The sequence below is a fragment of the Mus caroli genome, unplaced genomic scaffold (genome assembly GCF_978045245.1).
Source record: "Mus caroli unplaced genomic scaffold, Mus_caroli_1 scaffold_13, whole genome shotgun sequence".
Lineage (NCBI taxonomy): Eukaryota > Metazoa > Chordata > Mammalia > Rodentia > Muridae > Mus > Mus caroli.
Genome location: NW_028227268.1, coordinates 11,845,832 through 11,861,851, shown reverse-complemented (window position 1 = coordinate 11,861,851; position 16,020 = coordinate 11,845,832). Strand labels below are relative to the sequence as shown.

At 37.7% G+C, this 16,020-nt stretch overlaps 1 protein-coding gene across 3 annotated transcripts in view; it reads right to left on the bottom strand.

Annotated features, from left to right (window-relative positions):
* Positions 1–16,020, bottom strand: part of Abca5 (ATP binding cassette subfamily A member 5) — a 73,887-nt gene that overhangs the window by 12,488 nt on the left and 45,379 nt on the right. For all 3 annotated transcript variants that reach the window (XM_029483791.2, XM_021176497.2, XM_021176498.3), the window contains 9 exons: positions 14,932–15,101; positions 12,299–12,426; positions 11,759–11,896; positions 10,579–10,692; positions 8,253–8,423; positions 6,504–6,617; positions 6,023–6,157; positions 5,206–5,280; positions 4,092–4,183 (listed from right to left, as the gene is read on the bottom strand). In XM_029483791.2, coding sequence (XP_029339651.1) covers positions 4,092–4,183; positions 5,206–5,280; positions 6,023–6,157; positions 6,504–6,617; positions 8,253–8,423; positions 10,579–10,692; positions 11,759–11,896; positions 12,299–12,426; positions 14,932–15,101 — 1,137 coding nt within the window. The remainder of the gene's footprint in view (positions 1–4,091; positions 4,184–5,205; positions 5,281–6,022; positions 6,158–6,503; positions 6,618–8,252; positions 8,424–10,578; positions 10,693–11,758; positions 11,897–12,298; positions 12,427–14,931; positions 15,102–16,020) is intronic.

The window sequence follows — 16,020 nt, the reverse complement described above, 5'->3', positions numbered from 1 at the left end:
ATATACTCACTGGCATTAACACAGGCACATGACGTCACTGACCTCCACCTGGGAGATTGGTGAACCCACCCAAGAGCTGCCTCTCAATCAACCTGCCCTTAGACTCTTGATTTCGCTTGAATTGATTCATTTCGTTAACTGAAAGCCCTACTAATCACAGGTCCTTTGCAGAAGAAGTCCAATGTGGTCAATCCTTAAGCTTTATTACACACATGGAATTGAAATAAATGTTCCCAGAAAACTGTGTCCCAAAGTTGAACTTAAATATGTATAAAATAAACTGCCTGTTGTCAGACTCTACAAGTTTGAACTAACACCACCGAACTAGGTCATGCTGAACCGGATCACCTTCTTCTTGCCTCATGCAGATTGTTAATCTGCCGGCTGTGGCATTTGCAGAGATCACACACACATACACAAAATCAAGTACTATATTTTCAGAGATAAATGGCAATATTTCACTAAGAAGTAGGATGCCAGGTGATTTGGGGAATTTGAAGAATACAGAAAGAGACTAGAGTAACAAGTAAGAAGTTTAACTAGGAAACGTTATAGGCTACCAAGCAGGATCAAACAGAGCTTATTTTGTACAGTAAACATATGCTACTACCAAATTATTTTATGTCATTTTTTATTCAAAAGAAATATAATTTTAGCAGATAGTGCAAAGAGCTATGAAGCTGAGAATAATGAAAGAGGCAAACCATATGAATAAAGTAGGTGGTGTCAGAGAGAACAAACACAAACAGGAGCTACTGGACACATAGTTACAATGGGAGAAGCTCTGGGACATGAAGTCATAGGAAGAAAAGCCCAACAGGATTAAGAAATGAGAAGGAGGGGTGTGAGAATTATCGGTGAAATCTGACACTGGCATTTATGACGCTACAAGTGTAAGAATTCTGTCACCCTGCACAAAATAAGCTCCAAGTGGATCGAAGATGGCAATGTGAAACCAGAAATGCTTAAGCTGTGGGAAGCACTATGGACAGTTCCCTGCAGCACTGGGCTGTAGAAGATGTATCGAGGCTAACAACTAACTAGTGAGATCTCATGAAACTAAAAAGCTTCAGTACAGACAAGAAAACCATCAATCAAGTGAAGAAAAAACATACAGAAGAGAATCTTTGACAGACAGACTTCTGACAGAGAGTAATATGAAAATATATAAAGAATTAAAAACAAAGTCATGGAAACAAATGGTTAAACTAAAAAAACGGGGTGGGAATCTAAACAGAGTCTCTCCCGAGAAGGAGTAAAGATGCTTAAGAAATACCTCAAAGAGTGTTCAGCATCCTTGGCAATTAGGAAACTGCAAATTAAAACAACTGCCATTTTGGGCTGGAGAGATGGCTCAGCCATTAAGAGCACTGGCTGCTCTTCCAGAGGTCCTGAGTTCAATCCCCAGCAACCACATGGTGGCTCACAACCATCTGTAATGGGATCCAATGCTCTCATCTGGTGTGTCTGAAATCAACTGCCATTTCATCTTCACCCCATAAGAATGACTAAGGTCAAGGGAGCAGCTGACAATAAGAAGTGCTGGCAGAGCTGTGAGGAAAAGGACTTTAATTCTCTACAGTAGGAACACAGACTGGTGCAACCACTTTGGAAATAAAGATGGAGAAGCGTCAAAGAGGTAAGAAAAACCTACCATATGACCAAGGAACTCCGAGTCACCACGGACCCAACGTCCTACTGCACAGATATTGGTAAGCAATGCTCACTGCTGCCCTATCCACACTAGACAGACATAGGAAGAACATGAATGCCCTTTAACGCATGAATGATGATGACAATGTGGCACATATACACTTTGAACACTACTCAGCTATAAAGAATGGCTGGAACTAGGAAAGACCTTACTAAGTGAGGTGACCCCCAGAATACAAGTATCATATATTCTCTGTCTTCTGCAGTTCCCAGCTCCAAGTCTTCATTTACAAAAAGCATTACAGAAATGCTCACACTTAAAATGCAGAGGATACAAGATCACGTCCCAGCTATATCTACAACACAAGCACTGCACTTATGGCCCAAGGAACATTGCAGAAAGAGAAGGAAAAAGATTAAGGTCATAGGAAGCTGAAGTTGGCTGTGTGATTGTGTCTCCTGAAAATTTCTGAGGCAATACTCATGAAGTCCATGCATCAAGATGGATGTCGGAACAAGACCTGTATAACACTGATACCAATGGATATGTTAACATGCAAAAAGGAAAGCTGGTGGGTCTCAAAGTCTCCCCAGTTGGCTATCTAATAAATATTTATACATAAATATATATAATGCATAATGTTACATATTATAAAATTATAATATGTCATATATTATAATATTGATAATAAATATATTTTATATAAACAAATATTTATAAATATTTATATAATATAAATACATAAATAAATATAAAATATAATAAAATAAACAGAAATTAAAATATTTAAAATTATAAAAATTATGTTTATTATAAGTATATATAAGTAAATATAAACAATAATTAAATATAATGATATTAAGAGAGAGCAACAGAATGAATGACAAGGGATGGAGGGAGAGGGGAAAGAGGAAAGTGACGTAATTATAATTTAAAAATCAAAGAAGTACTATAAAATTAAAAGCTGGTACATGGCCCTGACATAAGTTCTGTGGGTGAAGTAGGGTGCAGATTGGAAAACAAGAGTTGAGGTATTAGAAAGAAGGGTCTGTGGATATAGCAATCTTCTCCACAAACCTCAGCAGGACTAGAGAGAGGCAGAGTAAGGAGAGGCAGACCTGAGCGCCTCAGTGCAGAAGGAAATGCAGAGCTTAGTCAGCATCATACACTTGTCTGAGCTACTCAAGGTTTATAGACATTCATAGTCTAGTGCGAGAACTAGAAGAGCTAGAGGTCTACTGACTACCTACAGTGTGCAGTGTTTCAGATACATTAACACCCTGGCAAACAAGCATGAGAACTAGACAGCAACACACACCAACTGTGCACTGCTGCTTATAGATATTAAAAGTCGCGATGCAGAAGTGTGAGGGTTACAGACGAGAAGCTGCAGACTTGTTTATTATCAATAACCATGTTTCACTAAGTAACAAAGCTTCTGTAAGTTTGGAGAAAATACTTGGAATTCACATAGCCATCTACAAAACACATAAAAAATGTTACAACTCAATAATATAAATACAATGAAACCAATTTTTAAAATGTTAACAGAAATTTTTAATAGAAATAGGCATTTCTCTCAGAAGACATTAAAATGACAACAAGCATATAACAAGGTGATCACAATGTTATCTGTCAAAATGAATTTTAAAAAGGTAAAGAAGCATTGCTAACTGTAAGACTGTATGAGCTACGTAAGAATTTGCAGATCAGTTCCTACTGAGCCCCGAGAAGGCTCAGCAGGAGAAGGTGTCCGCTGCCAAGCCTCACGACCTACAGTCAGTCCCTGAGACGCACAGGGCTGAGGGAGCTTCTGCCAGCTGTCCTCTGCGTGCCACGCGCACTCTGTGGCTTATGTACACCCACAAACCAACACAATAAATACTAGTGTAATAAAAGTGGATAACTCACATGCTGACAACCTGATTTCTTTAAACATTACTGTGCCCAGTACAGTAAAAGGCAGATAACTGTACAACCTAAGTTCACTGAAAGTACTTAATAGAGCCACAGTCTTCAATGGCTCAAATTTCAAATATACCTTCTAATTTTTCTTAAACAAACGTTTATATGTATTACATAAATATTCAGAATGAACATGCAAGTAACCATTTGAAGGACACTATGTATTCATGTTTAGTTTGCAAAAAAAGAAAATTATACTGAACATAAGAATGAAAACCAAAAATTGACTACATTCTATATATAACTCCAGTAATATATAATGATCAGAACAGGCAAACTTCATAAATGTAGGAGATTAGTGGTCGCACAGGGCTTAAAAGCGTGGGAAACTATGGAGGAAAGTGACTGTCAATAGATACTGTCACTCTGAAGTGCTGGAATTGTTTAAATTTATATTGATGTTTAAAATGATAATTCTAATTCTATAAATTTATCAATATTATAATGCTTAAGTTTTAAAAAATTAACTAACCTGAAAAATGGATCCTTTCTTATAGATCTGCCTCCGTGTTTTTTCTCATAGTGTTGTAAGAGGAAAATCCACAGTATACACTGCAGGTAGGGCTAAGAAAAAAGTAGGTACCAGCTTAGGACTAAGTCAGCTTTTCTTCCCCAACAGAACCCAAACTGCACAGCTCAGGTCTTTACTCTAACCAGATGGAAGAACTCCAACTGTTTTATGTTTGCCATAATAAAGACATTTAAAAGTAGCTTGTCTTATTTAGTTTCTTGGTGCTTGAGGTTGAACTCCGGGCTTCACGTACACAGAGCTTTTATTATTCTATTAACAGGAACCCCAGTCATATACTGTAATACTAACAAAGTAATGTTGTTTCCCATAAAATAATTTTTCTTATATTTCTGCCCCTAAAAATTCATTTACTATCAGTTTTACAAAATATAATCAAGATAAAAACTTAGCTGGGAATCTATCACTGGCTTTTAATCTCAACACTAAGAAATTTAGGCAGAAGGATCCTAAGACCAAGGCCAACCTGAGCAATCTAAGACCCTGTCTCACAAACAACAAAAGGCTATGTTCTTCCTTGGAGGAAGCCCGTTTTATTAAAACAGAATTGGTAGCATGGAAAAGTCAAATATGTTGAAATGAAGGTAGTTGGAAAATAAAAGGTATTACCACAAAATGTAGACTCACTAGAATTAATACACTTAATTTATGGGCTTGTCCTATACCTAACAGGACAAAAACTAAAAATAATCAAAGCACAGACAACCAAGTCATTCTCTTCTAACTCACTCTGGACCCTGGGGATGACCTCATGCTGCAGAGCAGCCACCTACTAAGTGCTGAGCCGCCACCTACTAAGTGCTGAGCCTCCACCTACTAAGTGCTGAGCCGCCACCTACTAAGTGTTGGCATCCTAGGAGTGCAGCATCATAGCTGCCTGTGACTGTGCTAAGGATCAAACCAACAACTCCATGTGTAAGGCACTATGTAATTGTGGGCAGCAACTGATCCTGGGTCCTCTGGAAAAGCAGCCATTGCTCTTAGCCATCCCTCCAGCCCCAATAATACTCTTACAAGGACACACAAACACACAAGAATAGTTTTTGTTGTTTCTTACCATGATTACAGCAACTAAAAGTCTATCCCAGGGATTGTAGGTATTCTCATTTTTTGGCATATTCTTCCAAGAACCCTACAACAAAACATTTTTGTAATGTATATGCACAAATCTTTGGATTTAAAATGTTAAATATATTTTAGTCATAAATTGTGATCTCTATAAATAACTTGTTCCTATTAATAAGCTATATCTTATGTTATATCTAGCTTAAAATCTTCCTTGCCAAAAATATTTCTGGGGGCAAGGATAGTCAAACGTATTAAACTCACGTGGGGAAAAATTATCCAGCGATCATAAAGTGTAAATTTACTGCTTACTTAATTAAAATGCTTATTAATTCCTTGAGAATATCACACAATATAGTTTGTTCATAGTCACCCCTACTCCTACCAACTACTTATTGTTTTCCTAATAAAGTGGAAATGGCTTACCTATGCTCACAGCTAACCTGATTTTCTCCTTTATGTTTTCCTGTGGGAGGGTATCTCCTACACTTCTCTTATCACTTTATATATAATACATTACTTAATCCTTGAGGAATGCGTAAACATAAAACTGACTAAAGCCAGGCCATACATCAGACTATGCATATCGAACTGAGCATCAGAAACCATGTAGTGACTGTAGCTTTCCTCCTTTGACAGCCTGAAGTCATACTTGGGAAGACCTGCTATTTAAACCCCTGTGCTTCCCGTGTTTCCAGCAGCAGCAGGTAATCTGATCTGTTACTATCTTCAGTACAAGAACCGAGACAGTAAAGATTATGAAATGTATATTTAGACTCTAGACTCTCTGAAACATCCACTAGACGTACCTTTATGAAAGAAATCAGACAACCCAGGAGTGGGTAGATTGGAATGGCTATGCAGAAGGTGTAATGAAAGACAGCCGTAACTGCATATTGCAGAAAGAAAGTTGTTTCCGTGATTGCCACACAAGCCAATGCAGTCTAAAGAGGAAACAGGAGAAAACAGGTGACAAAGTATTTGATGTCACGTATAAATTTATTTACAAATTGTGCCTCAACATCCAACTAGGCTTTTGATCCTCAAATAAACCATCAGTCAGAGATGGCCCTAAGCCAGGAAGCAGCAGTACACTGACATCATTGTTGGCTGTGAGCATCATGGGCAGCATCCTGCAGAGAGAGGTGGAAGACTGAGGCACCCACAGTTCTCTCCATGGACGCTTCCCTTACAGAAGATTCTCTGTACCCTGTGCTCCAGCACCACAGTGTGCCTGACTTCCCCATGAGCTGATCTGAAACACTGAGATAAGATAAATGTGCGACTTACCACAGAATAGATAAATGACCAAAATTCCTTGGTATTTAAAATTTTCTTGAAGGTGAACGAAGCTATGTACGTGAACAGAATGACCGAGGGCACATAAGCAATGAGACAAAACACCTGGAAATCAGAAACACATGGCTCTATAAAAAGGAGTACTTAATAACAATATAAAACTCACAGCAATATTAAAATATTAAGTAATTTTATTTATCAAATTTCATTTTTAACAAATCATTCCCAAAACTGTCACTGTGGTTATTTAAACAATTACAATCTACAACTCTATTAAGCCAATAAAAATCATGCTTTTAATTTAATGTTTTAAGCAACTCCAAGTAATTTAAGCTGAACATTATTTGTAGTTTTTTATACCAAGTAAAATGTTCTCTCATTATTTCAGCATTAAACTCCATTACAGCTAGTTACAACTATCTATCTCTCAAATACTAGCAACCACTCCTTACAACTTTTTAGATGTATTTAACATGTGCAGTGTGTTGCCTGCTTGCATGTGTATGTACCGTGTGCATGACTAGTGTCATAGAGGCCAGAAGACGGCGTCAGATCCCTTTGAATTGGAGTTATGCATGACTGTGAGCCACCACGTTGGTGTTGGAAACTGACCCCAAGTCCTCTGTAATGGTAACAAAATGATTTTAATTGCTGGGCCAGCTCTCTAGCACTTAGCAAACATTTTAACACATCACACTCAATATAACTTTTTGTTTGTTTGTTTTAATTAGGTTTTTTGTTTTGTTTGAGACAGGGTTTCACAATGTAGTCCTGGCTTGCCTGAAACATAGACCAGTCTGGCCTCAAACTCACAGAGATCTGGCCACCTCTGTCTTTCAAGTGCTGGGATTAAAGGTGAACACTACCACACCTGGCTTTAGTATAACTACTAGGTTTGTTTTACAGGGTGGGAATTAATGTATCAAATACAAATGATCACTAACAAAATGAGGTTTGCATCCAGCATCCTCATATGTGGCTCTGTGTTGTTTTGTTTTGTTTCTACTAAAAACCATAACTAAAGGATTCTTAATTAAACACTTTCACAGATCACAAATGTCAGTTATACATTTCTTTCACATTTTCAGACAAACTTAAAATTTAGGAGAAAGGAGTTTCTTTCCCTGGGTTCCAGATATGGCCCTCTGCTTGAGAACTAGGCAACTCTGAGAACTGGAGCACAGATTCCTGTACCCTTGTGACAAGACAGGCAAACTGCATATGCTGGTAACGCTAGCTCTGAGGTATTATATGACACTCTCTATGACCCCTGCCTACACTGACAACACACATATCCACAAATCCACACACATACATATCCACCCCATTCATACGAATTAAATCAAGTCTTTTTTAAAAACCAATTCCTTTTTCGAACATATTCAGGCATGAGAACCTGGACGGGTGGCTATATTATATATTATATATTATATATTATATATTATATATTATATATTTAGGTGCCTGATGCACGCAACTACTTAGTCTACCTGAAAGACCACAACAGCTTTACAGAGTTACTCTGAAATGATAATTTGCTTTCCTTTTATTTAAAAATAAATATAAACTTGTAGAATACATTGAATTAAGTGTACCATATACAATAAAAGCCATTTGCTTCATTGTGTTTTATAAAGCTAATACACATTATTCAAGCTACAGCTGTCAATAGTCTTATGTAAACGGATTTTAAGAAATATTTACCTATAAAGACCATGAACCCAACAGATGTAAACTTACCACAGCAAGAAATTTTACAGGATAAAAATACAGTCCATGATGAAATGCAAATAAACTTCCCAGCATCAAAATCAGAACAACAAAAAACAAGGGAATATCCACAACAGCTTGTCCAACCCAATAGGCTGATGGCAAAAGACCAGAAAGTTTAAGTTGAGTATAAGCTTTGATCTAAAAAGGAAAGAAAAAATATTAAAATCTTAAACATTTTGTAAACAAAAAACAAGTCAATTATTGTAGAACTTTTCATTTTAATCAACAAAACAAGAAAAGTAACTTCCCACACATTCATTTTAGCCCTTGGGCCCATTTATGAGATTTCACAACGTCAGCAAAGTTTTAAGAATCAGAATATAATAAAACAAAAGGTAACACAGACATGGTGGGCATGTCATCAGTGAGTGGCCAGACACGGTCATGAGACTATGCAGCTGTAAGCGAAGCTCTGTTTAAGTGGAAAGGGCTCTCGTGCTCAGAGTCTATCTTTAACAACAGTACTGGTAAATGCAGCACTAAACAGCTGCCTAGTATCCTCGGGATGTTCACAGAACTTCAGAGTATGTGTGCAACTTTGTGCAAAGAAAATAATTTGGAAACATTTTAAATACTTTTAAAATAACTGCCTACTACATAAGCACATGTTTTCATACTGACATTTCATGTGTGTTAATTCTTAAAGTTTTCCTTCTCATGCTCTCAGTACTTACATTTTGTAAAAAAAGCCTTCCCCAAGTCCTCATACCTAACGACACTTACTATTCATTTGATCTGTACCTCTTCTAAAACTATCTGCTCATATTAACTAGGATTATTATATCAAAGACCAGAACACAGAGAGATGGGGTACAAGGAACAACGATTAGTTTAGAGAAGGAAGAGGGACGGCTAGAGATGGCTCAGAGGTTAAAATCACTGGCTGCTCTTCCAAAGGTCCAAGCTTCGATTCCCAACACCCATGTGGAGGCTCACAACCACCTGTTAACTCCAGTCTCAGGGAATCTGAGGCCCTCTTTGGGCAGCTGTGAGTATTGCAGGCATGCAGTACACAGACATACGTGCAAGTCAACACTAGTACTCATCCACACACCCATATGCAAACATTCACAGCAACTGTGTTCAGACTAGTGAAACCTAGCAGCAGTCCAGATGTTTTTAAACAAGTAAAAACTGTAATACACCCATACCTTGAAATGGTTCTCGGTAATAAAAGAAAATAGACTATCAAGTCTCCTGACACAAATGTCATCAATTTCAAGAAAGCACTAGGAAGTTACAGTAGTAAAAATAGTCAATCCCCCCAAAATGTATCTGTAATAATATTTATATACTCTTGACATACAAAAATCACAAAAACAGAGAACAGGTTAATAGTGTAAGAAAGCAAGGTAGCCAAGCCAGGAGCAAGCCAGTAAGTAAGCTGCTTTCCTTCCTAACCTCTGCTTCCGTTCCTGCCTTTATGTTCTTCTGATTTGCTTGAGTGCCCTGCCAGCTTCCCTTAGTGATGGACTGTTACCTGGAATATAAGCCAATTCTCTCCACCCCTAGTTGCTTTTGGTCATGGTGTTTTATCATAGCAATAGAACTAAGACACTCTTTAAATTGAATAGTCCTAAAGTTTTCTATGAGGCAAACAGCTTATTTTTATATAACCCTTCTTACTAGCAGGAATTGATACGTGTAATTTTTTTAAGATTTATTTATTTTATGTATATGAGTACACTGTCACGTCTTCAGACACACCAGAAGAGGGCATCAGCTCCCACTATAGATGGTTGGGAGGCACCATGTGGTTTCTGGGAATTGAACTCAGGACCTCTGGAAGAGCAGCCAGTGCTCTTAACTGCTGAGCCATCTCTCCAGCCCCAATATTTTTATTTTTCAAGATACATACTCACTCACATATATGTGTGTATGTATGAGTTTATGGTGCCACATGCATGAAGGGGTCAATGGAGGGCAGAAGAGAGCACAGCAGTCCCTGAAACTAGAGCCACAGGCAGTTGTGAGCTGCCATGTGGGTGCTCAGAAGTGAACTGGGGTCTTCTTCAAGGAAAGCAAGTTCTCTTAGGAAAGCAAGTGCGCTTAATTGCTGAGGTATCTCTCCAGCCCCTAGCTATTTATTTATTTTTAGCTAGATTGAAAACCCATTTCTTTCCATTCACCTATCTGTGTCCCCATGTGCACAGCACACGTGGCTATGGGGCGGGGGGAGGGGGAGATTTAGAGCAATCAGTTCTTCCTTCCACTATGTGGGTTCCAGGGGTTGAACTCGGGTCCTCAAGCTTGACAGAACCTGATACCTGTCGTTTTTATATAACCAATTTACCTTATGATTCTCTGCATTTTCCATGGCAAAGTAAGGTGGCATTGCAGTAACAATGATTCCAAGCAAAGCTGCTTGAAAATATAGCTCAACTTTAAAAACAATGTCAGTAATTTCCTGAAAGACAAATACAAAATAGAAAATGAATCTGAGGATCACTTGAGAATTCCTTAGAGCATCCTGAAAGAGCATTTAGGTCTCTAAGACCTAAGCCATTACGATATCTGCCATAGTGGTATGAATGAATAACAGGTTTATTAGCAAGAGGGTTGGACTACGCTACCGACCCTGCCACTAATTAACATGTGCGATACACAGCACAGTCACCAGTGGCCAAGCGGAGTAAGAAACGCCTAAGAATGGCACCTGGTGCTTTTCACTGACTGTGTGAATACTTTCCTGACGACATCAGGTAGGATCTTGATCCTCCATTTTCCCTCGGGAAAAGCTCTATCTAGGCTTATCTTCCTAAGCAAGCAAGAACTCCCAGACAAAAGTGACTTTAGCTCCTCTAGCTCCATGTCCCTTGTCACCCTCAGGAGTCAAGGACTCAAGCTCATTTTCTCAGGCAGTCCCAAGTAAGGAGCTGAAACCCAAATGCCTGAGACTAAGCTGCTTTTTGTATTACCTCCTACCCTCAACAAGTCCATTCCTCTGTCCTCCTTCACCTGACCATCACGCTAGAGACTGAGCCAGTGTCCTGCACATGCTAGGTAGGCAAGCGTTGGAAGAGTAAATCCTGGACTCATCCCTGCCCTTGCTATGTAAGATGGTACACTTGTGAAACAGAGAAGGTACTTGGCCTTAAAACAGAACCCACATGTCTAGCAAGCACCCTGGCTCTGGTCACATTTTTATCAGATGATACAGAAATAGTACATCACTGTCTTACTGTCTCTAGTCTTCAACATTTTGATTCATAGTAAAAATTGTTTGTCTAGGTGACTTCTCAAGATGTCATTCAATATCTCACTAACTAGATTACACACATACACAAAATACTAAACAACGTTCAGTTTTTGTCTACAATTAATATATCACGGTTTCACAAACCTATCAGCACCACATAAAGTTGCTCTGATCTTGAAGCCCAGTAATCTTGGCGACTCCTGAACTCCCCACCTCAATATTTAACCCTAAGAGATTCCCACAGAAAAATGCATCTTTCTGTGTGTGTGCTTACTTGAATGAATGGGGTACTCCAGATCTGGATAGCTTCAGTCACATTTAAATGATAAAGATGGTAGTTACTAATGATGTTCATCATCACTGGCAAACAATAAACCATAGTACTGTTGAAAACAGCAGAAAAAACATAGTCCTACAATTCAAAAAGAAGAGTTATTACCTACTTGGCGTTAAGTATACTAATATTGCTAAGGACCAAACTTTTCTTGCTAACTAACCTTATTGGATTAATTGTTTAATTTATAAATTTTACTGGATATTATGAAAAACTGCTTCAACAAGTGATAGGAAAAATAGTGACAGCTAAAGATAACCTCGCTTGCAATATACAGATATTTTAGTCAGAAATATAATGTAAAAATAAAATAAGAAATGCTTACTGGTCAGTTACCAGGGCATAAAAGCTATCACAAACTAATATATAGTTACTTTAAAAAGCAGACTCTAGTTCATGACTAATGGGATAGGTGCAGCCAACTGACCTCAGAGCAACCATGTCAGTACCTTATACAGTGACAGGAGGACGCACTCTCACCTTTTCAGAACGCACCACGTTGAGAGCCGCACTGTGAGGAGCAGCAGACACATAGTCACTGTCATTAAACATTGCCACCATTATGTTCTGGTGTGCAAAAAACTCAATAAGACCATTGATATCTGAGTCTGGAATTAAAGAATAAGAATAATAAAAATCAGCTTAATAGCCAGCTGGCCAAGAGTCAAATCCACGTTGTACCAACTTACACTGTATGTCCTTTAAGCAAGCTACAATACTAGGTCTTAGTTTGCACCTCTGCCAAGGAGAAGTCTGACTACCTTGTAAGTACAGCAATTATGCCAATTAAGCGACTGAACACACACAGAGAGCTTTAAACAGAACCTGGCACACAGTATTGTATAAATTTTACCTGCTGCCTACAACAATATTAGTAACAGTATAAAGTTATCATGAAATTTGACTAAAAAGTAAAAATAATCTATTTAGTAATTTTAGTTATGCCAAAGTAGCCAAACAGAAAAACCAGTTTTCTACCTACATTCTTTAAATGCCTCCCCCAATGGCTTGACTCCTCGTTGTGTTTAATAGTATAGCATCATGTCTGATGAGTAGAGAGGTCCTGCTCTACCATCACAAAAGCCAGGAACCAAAACACAATGAACATGACTCTCAGAAACCCAAATCTCACAAAGCCAAACACTCTCAGTAACTGAACAGAATGACAGGGGAGACCGAGTGCCAGTCCTGAATGTCATAAAGAATGGTGATTTCGACACAAAATTTTCTCCTAGCCAGGACATTACCTGATCTCTCTACTTTCCAGAGTGGTTATGTACTCGAGAAAACAGCTACACTACAAGTGGAGTTACCATGGAATTTATGCTCTCGAAGAAGGGTAAGAAAATATTTAGTGTGTGCTCATGCATTATTATACATATTTCTTATATATACATGTGTGTGTATATGCATCCATGTGCTTCATTTTAGACCAGCAATGGAGTGTGGATCCAAAAGCAAGACACCAGACCATGGAAAGTAATAGAAGAGACAAGCGATGAAGACGCTAGAATTTCTACAGAGAAAACAGTGAAGTCACAACAGAAAGATCTGAGATACATACATTATTTTCACATATGCATAAAAACTCAAAAGTATGAGATTTCATAAAAGTACTATATTTTAATAATATAATATACATTTTAAAGAGAAGACAAGATTTCTAAGTGAAAAAAGTAAACTGTAAAATATTTTTGAATTAGAGAAAATTTTCCATGCTAAACGCATCTTTCCCAGAAAAGATGAATGTTGTATATCACACTCAGCACCATATTTTAACTGTAATGGCTACACAATAGTTTCTACAATCGTCTTCAGACTACGGGCTACTTATGTAAGCAGATGTTATAGGAAAGCTGATCATGAATGAATAATTCTTTGCTAAGTTTTAATATTTTAAACACTTAGAATCTTAATTTAAAATTAGCTCAAGTCCGTAAGTATAAAAACATCTTTTGTCCATTATATAGCAAGAATGGAAATAGTAAATACAAAATTACTAACTTCAAACTTAAGATGTTCAGGTGCTGTTTTGTGGGGTTTTGTTTTTTTGTTTTTTTAGGGTTTTGCTTGTTTGTTTTGGGATTTTGGTGCTGTTTTTTGGTTTTGGTTTTGGTTTTGGTTTTCAAGACAGGGTGTACTGGCCGGTTTTGTGTCAACTTGACACAAGCTGGAGTTATCACAGAGAAAGGAGCTTCAGTTGAGGAAATGCCTCCATGAGATACAACTGTAAGGCATCTTCTCAATTAGTGATCAAGGGGAAAGGCCCCTTGTGGGTGGGACCATCTCTGGGCTGGTAGTCTTGGGTTCTATAAGAGAGCAGGCTGAGCAAGCCAGGGGAAGCAAGCCAGTAAAGAACATCCCTCCATGGGCTCTGCATCAGCTCCTGCTTTCTGCCCTGCTTGAGTTCCAGTCCTGACTTCCTTTGGTGATGAACAGCAGTGTGGAAGTGTAAGCTGAATAAACCCTTTCCTCCCCAACTGCTTCTTGGTCCTGATGTTTGTGCAGGAATAGAAACCCTGACTAAGACACAGGTTTTCTAGCTTTGGATGTCTTGGAACTCGCTCTGCTAACCAAGCTTGCTGGCCTGGAACTCACAGATGTCCGCCTACCTCTGCCTCCCTAGTGCTGGGATTACAGATGTATCACGCGCTCCGGGCTGGGTGTAGATATTTATATGTAACTAGGGCTTACTTTTTAATTTATAATTAATTCTTCAATAGTTCTTGATGAATTTTTAGCATCTCAATGAATATGTGTAAATACTATATAGTATAAACTCTTCCTTAGGAAAATCTTACACACTCTCAAATTCATTAAGCCCATCATGAACTTTGATATAAAACATGCCAGTAGTTACTGTTTTTAAAAAGAATTTAATAACTACAAGTAGTATAAATTAGAAATTTTTAAAAATGATCAATTACACTTAAACCAAAACTTTATTTCTATTATCATTCAATATCAATAGGTAAATATTTACTTTAGATTTTACAATTATGGGCCGTGCTTGCTTTATCTTTAAAAGGTCTAAAAGCCCAGTCTCTGACCTCAATTTAGCCCTCACCCCGTCCACAGCCAACACACATTCACAGACCTTCACACACTCTCACCAGTAGAATTTTGAAGCAGCAGGCTTGTTTTGTATTTATGAGGTTTATCTCCAGGCTTTAGGAAATACAAGTCTGGAACGAGTTTGATGGGAACCACAGCGTTTTTAAAAGAATGATGGAGAAAAAACATAAAAATCTGAACTGCAAAAAAAATTAAAAGCAGAAGCAACCTGAAAGAAAAAAATAATACGGCTTAATATACATTAACATACAAATCTATTAATGTCTTCATTCATATTAATATAGATTCAATACTCAAGTACAAAACAATAAAACAAGAACAAAAAGCAAAGAAAAATAAAACCTTCCTAAAAATCTACTACCAAAAATGACTCAACAAGTATTTTTTGTTTTGAACTCAGTGTTTATGTCCCCTCAAGTTTACATAATGCAGCCCTAATCCTTAATCTGGTGATATCTAAAGACAGGGATTCTGGGAAGTAATCCAAATTAGACATGACCCTTACAACAGGGTTAGCACCCTTACAAATGCCTGCTAGTGTGCTGCTCTGCAAACACAAAAAGAAAGCCCTAAAGCATGCAAGGAGATGGGAGCTTTCTTCAAGAAAAGAAAAGCCTTTACCCTGCTGATCACCAACTTCCAACCTCCAGAAATACTCAATCCAGAGTAGTTTACTACAGCAATCTAAATTTTGTCACTTTCATTGTTTTTTCAGAGAATGCTTTAGCAAAGTGATGTGCAACTAAATCAATTAAAACATGCTGATTTGAGTATCTTTTCAGGATAACTGACACTGAGACAGCCAGACACCTCACCAGCATCTGTCTTATATTAGATGAACTTGGTCAAAGCCTAAAGTAACTCCAGAATATGTCAGACATGCCTGAAGGTTCTTATTATTAAATTTTATTCCTACAATCATTTTAGTTCTAAAAAGAGAGACATATTGTACACGAAAGCAAGATGCTATTTTCCATAAGTCATTCTTAGACTGAGGAGAAAAGACAATTATGTAGCTAATTCTTTACATCCTGGGTCTACTAGCTGTATAACTTTCTTTATACTTCCACTTTCTTCATCTAATACATAGAGATAAATTTAACTTTCTTGCTATTTACTAAAAACAA